This window comes from Lipotes vexillifer, unplaced genomic scaffold, assembly GCF_000442215.2.
Source record: "Lipotes vexillifer unplaced genomic scaffold, Lipotes_vexillifer_v1.1 scaffold668, whole genome shotgun sequence".
NCBI lineage: Eukaryota > Metazoa > Chordata > Mammalia > Artiodactyla > Lipotidae > Lipotes > Lipotes vexillifer.
The window spans coordinates 3,527,635-3,538,102 of NW_006785319.1; the positions used below are offsets into that span (position 1 = coordinate 3,527,635).

The window sequence follows — 10,468 nt, forward strand, 5'->3', positions numbered from 1 at the left end:
CCCCCGCATCGGCAGGCGGACTCTCAACCACTGTGCCACCAGGGAAGCCCAGCTTTTGGCTTTTTGCCTGTTGGAGTTTCTGATCCCTTCCACTGTGGGCAATCTTCCCTTCACCACCCCTCTGTTCTCTCGAAGAAAGAGAAAATTCACTTGCCTTTCCCTTCTTTGCCCAGTAAGAAAAAAAGCAGGCTTAAATCGACTTAGCAATTATATTATTGCTAACATAGTTTTACATTTAAAGAGGGAAAAAATATAGTGAGTAGGGAGAGAAAGTTACTTGCAGGAAATACTAATGATTTCTGCTTCTCAAAATAAGTAGTGGAGTGTTGTAGTAATAGTAAAAGGAGATAACTTTTAAGTTATGTAAGAATATTCAAATGGGGAGGGGGAAGGGTAAGCTGTGACAGAGTGAGAGAGTGGCATGGACATATACGCTACCAAATGTAAAATAGCTAGCTAGTGGGAAGCAGCCGCATAGCACAGGGAGATCAGCTCGTTGCTTTGTGACCACCTAGAGGGGTGGGATAGGGAGGGTGGGACGGAGGGAGAAGCAAGAGGGAAGAGATGTGGGAACATATGTATAACTGATTCACTTTGTTATAAAGCAGAAACTAACACACCATTGTAAAGCAATTATACTCCAATAAAGATGTTAAAAAAAAAGAATATTCAAATATTTATCCAGTAACATGTTTACAGTTATATATTGATAAGATCGAAAACTCATTGGAGATGCTGAGAAGATTCAGAGTAAAGTTGAAATAACCGAGAGGTTAATCCAGGGGGAGGGATAATGAAGTGATTCTTCAGCAGTTTTGAAGTAGATGAGGGAGACGGATGCACCTCGATACAGAGGTTATTCCAGATGGAGGGCAGTGTTGTTAAATCGCCGCAACGCAGAACAGGCAAGGCAATGTGCAGGGGCCTGGGGGGTGCGTTTTGTTAATTCGAGAAGAGAGCTTGTCCAGAGAAATAATAAGAAGATATTGGTAAGACTGGGGAGAAGGTAGCGTGAGAGGAATTTGTTGAATGGATAACTTGGATTTTAGTACAGTTTATTTGGCAGCATAATTGTGACTGAAAAAGGGAAAAAATATGTTCTGATTAATGGCTAGGTTTTTTTTTTTAATTTGGTAATTTAACATTTTTTCTAACGATTTCCCCCATCTTTCAATTTAAGCTTATTGCAGAAGAATTTTGTCTAAAAACATTTTCCAGGCTTGGAGCACAGCCTATACCAGGTAAATGAAATTTAATATGAATCCTTTCTCCTGTTTGCCATAATCAGTATACTAATTATACTAGAGGTATTTGTAGATGTAGTAAGTTGGGGTAATCCAGAGGAAATGCATCTTTAAATTTTTTATGTTATATCGCAATATACAACACTTTCTGATGAATTCATAACAAAATTTCCCTTTATTATCTGCCTTATTTAAATGAATTCTATTTTGAAATCTGTCATATTCAAATGTTCAGCTCATATTCTGAGAACATTGTTACAAAATGTTATAAAATGCCCTAGTTAACTACAAATCTTTATGTAAAATAATTTTCTTTGAGAAATACTTAATATTTACGTAAAATAGTTTTCTTTGAGAAATATTTAGTATTCTAGAATATTTTAAATGTAAATCAGTGTGAAGTCAGGCACCTTAGTAAGGATAGATCTTCTTTTAAAGTGGCCAGCAGCAGTGGAATATTTGTAGGGCTGTGAGTGTGGTTATATATTATGTTTATGTATGTAAGTGTATCCCTGTGAGAGGGAAATTACATTTTTTCTGCATGGAGTGATTTCAGAATGGGTTTCTAAAACCAGTGGAAGTCATTTAAGATTTGAAGATTGTGTTGTTTCTCAAACATAATGCTTTACATGTTCTACTCCATTTTGAGTATGAACACATTAATAAAAATAAATCCTGTATCATAAAAGCGAGTCCATATCAGCTGGATGTGGTGTGACTGTGTTCTCAGGGAGGCCAGCTGGGTTTAGCTCTTCTTAAACACCCTGGGGCTCATCCTCTGCGCCACCGAGACTGGCAGTCCTGGGAGATCAGGATTGGAACCAAGTTCCAAGGTCATGAGACAGACCCAGGGCAGGGGCAGCGTGTCCCTCCTGGCGAGGAGCCACACCTTCTTCAAAAGCCTCCTTGTCCCACGGGCAGGAAGGAATCCCTGTGTCAGCACTTTCTTGCCAGTGGGCGTGCCTCCTGGGAAGCACAGCACAGGACCTCTGCTCTACTCTGGTGTGAGGAGCTGGATGGAGGAGATGTGTAATGGCGAGGCACTACCTTGTGGACCCCCTCCCCGTGGGCAGGAAGCTTCCTCCTACTGGGAGCCTCGCCTCTGAGATGAGACACCTCGGCAGCCAGACGAGTAATCCTCCCTCTTCTCTGGGGAGTGTTTGTGCTTTTCTGCCTCTTGCCCCTTTTCTGGTACACACAGTATTTCTTTGTTTTTTTACACAGTATTTCTTTGGTTATGTTAATATAAGTAGCCAGGTTGCAGCGGTGTGACTTTGTATATCTGTCTTCCGATTGGAACTTACAGTTGAATTTTCAAAGGGGAAATTTTTTTTCTCACATTTCCTAGTTCCTGTTCTGATACAGTTGGAGTATGTGTTTGGAAAAACTTACTGTACCACACTGTATCTCACACATTAGTTGTGAATCTCTAAACTGCCAATCAAATGGCTTATATTATTTTTATTTTTGTAAGAGTTTACTAAATTATATGAACAGTATGTCTTCATTATAAAAATTGAAAAGAAGAAAATAGAAATCACCCTAATGTTAACACAGACTGTTATATTTGGTATATTTTTTTCCGTGATAGGAGATGCATAATGATTGAAAATTGGGGTTGTGTTATATAAACAAAGGTTCGTTTCTTTTAATTCACAGTATTACATGTTGATCATTTTCTAATACAATTAAATATTCTTTGAAGAACAGAGTTTAATGGTAGTATTTCCTCGTGAACTCCCAGGTAACATTTTTCTCCATTCCCCTCTTAAAGAAGAAGCGTGCTTGATGGCAGAGGTTGATCACGTGCCTCTAGGACATGGTACACCCCTGGGGTGGAGGGCAGGCTGAGTGAGGAGTGGGGCAGAGCAGGGGGAGGGGGTCATGGAGGAAGGGGCTCCAGGAAGGCTTCGAGCAGAGGAGACTCTTGGACCTCCTTTAGTATCTTTGATGGCCGTATGGTGTAGACTTTCTTTTTCATTACTTTAGTCTATTTTTCTTGAATTTATCATTGTTCTAAGACTGAATCTTGTCTGAGCTTCAATAAAAGTTTAATACGGAATGCTGCAGGGTTTATCCTTGTGTATACATTTTTGTGTTTCTCTGATTATTTCTTTAAAATCACTTCATAAACGTTGTTCTTTTTTTTGTTTTCTTTTGGCCACACTGCGCGGCTTGTGGGATCTTAGTTCCCCAGCCAAGGATTGAACCCGCGCCCTTGGCAGTGAAAGCGTGGGATCCTAACCATTGGACCTCCAGGGAATTCCCATAAACATTGTTCTTGATATAGATTGCTCTCTGGAAAGTTTGACCAGTTTGTATTCCTACCAGCAGTGCATAAACATACTCATTTCATGGGACCGTTAGCTATAGAGATTCTTTTAAGTCCCTGTTCTTCAATGGGTCTGTAGGTGTAGGCATTACTCAGACTATATATGAAGCAAATATTAAAGTGCTCATAGTGATGGGGTTAATGTTTAACAGTTGCTCTTGAGGTTTATATTCTGATTTCAAAAGTAATTTCTAAGACATTGAATGTTCTTTTTAAAGTTTATTTTTAACAGCTGTATTGAGATATAATCCGCATACCCTTCAATTCGCCCATTTAAAGTCAACAGGTCAGTGTTTTTTAGTATATTCACAGATACGTGCAGTCATCATCCACAGCCAGTTTTAGGGATGTGCTTGTTCTGTGTGAGAAATTTCAACAAGTTAGCTTCTTGCTTCTTTCAAAGAGTGGCTTTAGTGTGGAATAGCCCTAATGGAGGCATTGCCGTGTGGTAAGCAGGGAGTGAGACGTTTAATGAAAAGTCTCAGATTCAATGATCTCAGTGATTGTGAACATGAACAAGGCCATCTTGAAGAATTTTGAAATTAGGGGTTTCCTATTAAGAACTCTGAAAATAATCTTTCTCTATTTTTTTCACATAGCTAAAAGACCAGGTTCAGGACAAAGCTTGGCTGCTGTTGTGTCTGCTCAGAAAATTACAAAGCCTGCTGCTAAATATGGAGTCCCTTTAACGTATAAGAAATATGGAGATAAAAAATTACATGAAAAGAAACCACTCCAAAAACATAAACAGGTATGATGATCATGCTACAAACTGTGTATTAATAGCATGCTCAATTTGACCTTATTTTATTGTAGCTCAATTCAGTTAATCTTGATATTCATAGGATTGTTTTTATTAAGTTACTAAAGAACATTGTTCTCTGCTTCACCAGTCTTCTAAAACTTGGGAGACTTACAGAAGTCATAAAGAAACATTAGTTAAGTAAAGTAGCTGGTGCAGTAAAAAGAAAGTAACATTATAAATGAAATCATTTTTGAATAACCTAAGCAGAGCCATTTGTCTTTGTGCCTAAAATAAGTAAATATCTTTGATAAACATAAAAATCTGGGGAAATTTTGAATTTAAGAATTCACGATGAGATAAATAAAATCATAGAGCTGGAGGAATATGATCATATAGTCTGTCATATTTCAGATGAAAATTAAGGCCTGTAGCATTTAGGGGTTGTGTCTAAGAACATAGAGTATTAGTTGCAGGAATTTGCTATTTTTCTTCACGTCACTAGCTGTGTTCTCTGGTATATGGAACCTGTTGGTTTGTGCTGCATATGCACATGCATACGTACACGTACTCACACATGTAGTTACAAAGGTGTGTGTAATGCTGTAAGACAGACCTCCTAGTAGGGGTGGTCCGTCTCTTTGGGTAGAAGCTATGATAAAGTAGTTCAACATGATCCCTGTAAAGCAGTCTTCAAATAAGTTGTGTAAGTCAGCATCCGGTCAGGAGACAGAAAACATAATAATTTGATAGGGGGAAGTTTGGTGTAAGTCATTATGATCTGTTTTTAGGTAATTGACTTCTAAGGGGTAAAGAGAACTCTAAAGAATACAGGCCTAGCAGACAGACGCAGGAAGCAGGCACTGCTCCTGGTGCAGAGGCAGGGCCCCATAGGAGAGACAGAGGCCAGAGTATCACCCCGCCTGCCCTTAAAGCCGAGACTCAGAGCCTGCTGGGTGTGGATGGAGGTGACCCCTGGGTAGTGGAGTTCCCTGAGGTGCCAGGGCCGAGGCTGGCAGATGCGAGACTGTCCATTGTGGAGCTGCTCAGACTCCTGGAACCTTCATAGGGTGAACCTTGCTGAGAGGCCCATGGAGAAGCCTGCCGGGCACTGCTGGGCTCTTTGGGCTGGGCTGCCGGCTGGGGCACCGGGTGCGGCGGGCAGCTGGCCTCGGGGCTGCCGCTGAAACTCGCAGAGAGGCTGCCGGGGGTACTCTGCCTGTAGGGGTGGTGTCACCGCATGTCCCGCACCCACAGGGACAAGAGGAAGAGAAGCCCTTTCCTTGTGCAGCGTCCGTCCCTCCTACATGGTCTGCGGACAAAGCTTTCATCCTGCTGCAGGCCTGAGGTTTGCCCTGTCCAGTTCCAGGGTCACGAGCAGGACAGTGAAGGGTGAACTGTGAGCTGAGGGACATTGTGACAGCTGGCACACCGCGTTTGTGTTTCTGGGTTGTTGGGTTTTTTTTGCGGTATGCGGGCCTCTCACTGTTGTGGCCTCTCCCGTTGCATAGGCTCAGCGGCCATGGCTCACGGGCCAGCCGCTCCGCAGCATGTGGGATCTTCCCGGACCGGGGCACAAACCCGTGTCCCCTGCATCGGCAGGCGAACTCTCAACCACTGCGCCACCAGGGAAGCCCTGTGTTTCTGTTTTTTGGTACCATGTTTATTCAGGCCTAAGTGGAGCAATTCCATCATAGCCTTTAGCCCTCTTTTCTTTAGTCACCACAAGACACCCAGTGCCCCCAGCGTGCCCTCATTCCATAGCCTCTCAGCTCCCTAAGGCTCTGGCCCTCCCCTGATCCAACCCCTGAACCCTTCCACAGAGCCTTGGAGAGCACATCATCAGCAAAATCCCCTGTGTTCTAACCTTGTCTAGAGTGTCTTCACCTCTTTTGTTCTAAAACCTGGCTTGCCCTGAACACTGTCATGCATCTCTCTTGGGGACCATTTTCCCTCTGGTCCCTCAGTCATGCTGGGCCTAGAGGTGGGACGATGGAGGCGTGGTCCTCGCTTGTCATTGCCAGACTCTCCCCTGCTCCCTAAGACACTCCGCCAGGCTTCGTGTCAGCTGCTGCGCCTCCGTGAGGGTCATCCTAGACACTTCCCTGCACGGTCATGATTCTTGGTGACTTCACTATTTGAGAAGATGACCCTTGCAGTAGTGCACGGCCTTGTTTTCTTGATGGTTCTCTTTCATCAGTGATCGTGTCTCCTGCCTCACCTTGGAACTCTCCCCTGTAGTCATGCCATCACATTTGTCATCATAAGAGCATCTATTTCGTAGTCTCAGTTACAAGTACCCCACTCTCTGACCACTACTTCCTGTGTTTTCAGCTCATTCCCTGAGGACTCTGCCACCAAAACTTCTTTGTTCTGTTGGATCCGTGGATCTTAGCTAGTTTTTTCATTGTCCATCCGTTCTTCATTTTTATTTTCTGTCTCCGGCTTTAAGTTCATGTTCTCTCGTTGTAATAGTTTCCAGAACCTCGACTGTCTTGCCCCAGTGGAATGTAGTGGGGAAAACAGGCAGCTGTTCTAACTGGTCTCGCTTTAAATTTAAACCCCCAGCGTCAGGCAAGCACTGCCGCCACCACCCTGTTACGTTTCCACAGTCCAGTTCCCCTCCCACTTTCCAGGATGGTTATCTCCTGCTTTCTCCTTGCTCTTCACCTCAGGATATGGCCTTGCTTCCTATTTCACTGAGAAAACAGAAGCAAGTAGAAGGAAATTGCCCACACTCAGCAGCCCTCCTGCCAGTCAGTCTTACACGTTTGTAAATATCCTGCCTTTCTTCCTGTTACTTTGCTGATCTGTTTGTGTTTTGATCCAGAGCCGACCCAGCTTTTGTGGACCATCTGTTGTTAGTATTTCTGCCTACTAAAGGACTTCACCCTCTCTTCTGTATCATATTTTTCCTCTCTCCCGAATCATTCCTGTTAGCAAACAGACATGTTATATCTTCAGTCTTCTTAACAAAATCCTCCCTCCCATGTCTCCCTGGATCCAGCCCTTTCCCTGTATCTATGCTCCTTTAATGGCAGAACTTCCCCCAGCCTTGTCTGTACATCTTCACTTCCTTGCTTTCCCTTTCCTCTTGCTTTGTCACAGCTGTTAGGACGCGGCTCCTGGCGAGGACCGCAGGGAGCCCAGTTGGGTACGTCCAGGGGTCAGGTGTCTTGTTCCTCTGCCTCAGTTTTGGACTTACTGATTACCTGCTCTTCCTTAAACGTTCTCTTCATGTGAGTCCAGATACCACACTCTGCTGACTGTCCTCCTCCCTGCCTGCCTGCTCCTCTTGCTGTGGCGCAAGTTCCTCCTGCTGTCGCTGACCCCTGACGCTTGAGAGCTTCAGGATGCCGGCCGGGGACGCCTCCTCCCCAGGCCATCCTCGCGCTTTGACAGCACCTGTAAAGCGACACATCTGCGTCTCGAGCCTGGACTCCTTTCCTGAACTCCAGACCTGTGCTGTCCTCGCATTTCTAACCGGGTGTCTGACCGGCATCCCAGCGTGAGGCTGTGTAAGTCTGAACGCCAGGTGCCGTGCCGTCCCCAGGCTCATCGTTCTTGTCTTGCCTCACGCTCCTGAAGTCTGCTGACACCCCGTCACCGTCACATCCTGTCCACCGCCTGCAGAACCTGTCCTGTTTGCAGTCTGACTGCTGCTCGCCGCTCTGTCAAACACTGGTCCAGGCCACCTCGCCCTCCCCGGCCTGACCTCACTGCTCTCAGACCGGCGTCCTGCGTCTGTCCGCACACAGCAGCCTCAGTGCTGCTCTGATGGTGAAGGGTAATCGTCGCCCTTTCCTGCTCAAGAGGTGCCAGCAGCCTTTCCTCCCGCTCAGAGAAGGTGCCCTTGTTACCTCCGCAAGTCTCATCTCTGCTCCCTCCTTGCTAGTCTCCATCCAGCAGTGCTCATGAAACCTTGCTGTCCTCGGACATGCCGAGCACTTATCTGCGGAAGAGCACTTGCACTTGCTCCTCTCTTTTCCTGGAGGACTCTCTCTCTCTTGCATGGTTTTCTTCCTTCCTTCCGGGCTGTGCTCACAACTCTATGGATAGAACCACCATCCACCCTTCTGGCCCACCCCCGCAGCTCCGTCTGCTTTTTCCTCCGCTGTTTTTCTTGCATGTGCTTGTTTCTAGCCTCCTCCATGGAGGTGTGAAACTGTGAGAGCAGGGGTGATGTTGTTCACTGGTGCCTGAACCAGTGGGGCCCCCAGTAAACACTGACTGGATAAGTGAGTGATGAGTGGATTAGAGAGCACTAACTTAGAGTTTGTCAAGTCATTCAAGTGTTAATTCTTTAAAAGAATGAATAACACCCAAAAGTTGTTAGTAAAACTCTGTGCAGAAGCCATTTTGTTACCGTTGTTAGCAAATTGATAATTATTAGAAAAACAAAACCAAGAGAGAAAAAATGATAATGACCAACTCCTGAGCACACTGGGATGTGTCTGTACTCCGTAAGGTCACAGGAGGAAAAAAATAGACTCAATAGCTATTTTCTTCAGTTAGGAAGACAAGTAGTCTGCTAAGATGATTATCGATAGTTGTACTGAAGAGACTAAAACTTAATATGATCCCTTTAACTTTCTCTTGTAACCCAAATACATACTTGGGTGGGCTTGTAGAAGGTCATTTGCCTTATCTCTGGGCCAAGTGTTCACCTGACCAAGTGGAGAGATCAGAGCACTTGGTGAGGCTGGGCTGAAGATGCAGCAGGTGGTCCTCACCCTTGGGTGGGATCGTAGCCAAGTGTTTATTCTTTCACACGGCTGTGGTCGAATCAAACAGTATGTTGGTGTTCTTAATGTTTCCCTCATGTGCAGGTAGCATTTATTCAGTATGCAAGAGCAGCATGCTGTGGTATTTTCAGATTCCAGTTAATAATATCCTGAATAGCAGATACCATCCCATCAAATAGTTAGTGACAGGTACATGATTCAGGTGATAGTTATAAGAGTTTTGGAGTTCAGGCAAGGTTGTTGCCCTTAAAGTTTTTAGGCATTTGGCATGATTTTCTAGACCAGACCAATGAGAACTAAATAATAATTAGCACATGAAATAATCATGCAGTTTATTTAAACAATAAACACGACAGATTTCTTTGCACGACAGTGTGAATGTACTTAATGCCACAGAATTGTACACTAAAAAATGGTTAAAATGGTAAATTGTTTTTAGTTGAAGTATAGTTGATCTATCATATTGTGTTAGTTTCAGGTGTACAGCATAGTGATTCAGTTTATTGGGGGGGCAGATTATATTCCATTATAGGTTATTACAAGATATTGGGTATTAATTTCCTGTGCTATACAGTAAATCCGTGGTGCTTATCTGTTTTACGTATAGTAGTTTTTATTTGTTAATCCCGTACTCCTAATTTGTCTCTCTCCCTTTTGGTAACCATGAGTTTGTTTTCTGTGTCTGTGAGTCTATTTCTGTTTTACATATACATTCATTTGTATTATATTTTAGATTCCACATAAAAGTGATATCGTATAGTATTTGTCTTTGTCTGACTTATTTCACTTAGCATAATTATCTCTAGGTCCATCCATGTTGCTGCAAATGGCAACTTTCATTCTTTTTTATGGCTGAGTATTCCATTGTATATATGTACCACATCTTCTTAAGCCAGTCGTCTGTTGATGGGCCCTTGGGTTGTTTCCATGTCTTGGCTATTGTGAATAGTGCTACAGTGAACATTGGGGTGCATGTTTCTTTTCAAATTAGATTTTTTGGTTTTTCTGGATATATACCCAGGAGTGGGGTTGCTGGATCATATGGTAGCTTTATTTTTAGTTTTTTAAGGAACTTCCATACTGTTTTCTAAAATGGTAAATTTTATATGTGTTTTACCACGATGAAAACAAATTAGAAAAAATTTGAGGTAAATAAAAACTAAATAAAAATAAAAGAAACGACACATGCGTGAAGTTTTTCAAACCTAACAATGAAGGACTTCCCTGGTGGTGCAGTGGTTGAGGGTCCGCCTGCTGATGCAGGGGACGCGGGTTCGTGCCCCGGTCCAGGAGGATCCCACATGCCGCGGAGCGGCTGGGCCCGTGAGCCATGGCCGCTGGGCCTGCGCGTCCGGAGCCTGTGCTCCGCAGCGGGAGAGGCCACAGTGGTGAGAGGCCTGCGTAC

General features: G+C 44.0%; 1 protein-coding gene across 1 annotated transcript in view; it reads left to right on the top strand.

Moving 5' to 3' along the window:
- Nucleotides 1–10,468, top strand: part of NEK1 (NIMA related kinase 1) — a 178,810-nt gene that overhangs the window by 35,492 nt on the left and 132,850 nt on the right. The window contains exons 9-10 of the mRNA XM_007457386.1: nucleotides 1,181–1,241; nucleotides 4,176–4,327. Coding sequence (XP_007457448.1) covers nucleotides 1,181–1,241; nucleotides 4,176–4,327 — 213 coding nt within the window. The remainder of the gene's footprint in view (nucleotides 1–1,180; nucleotides 1,242–4,175; nucleotides 4,328–10,468) is intronic.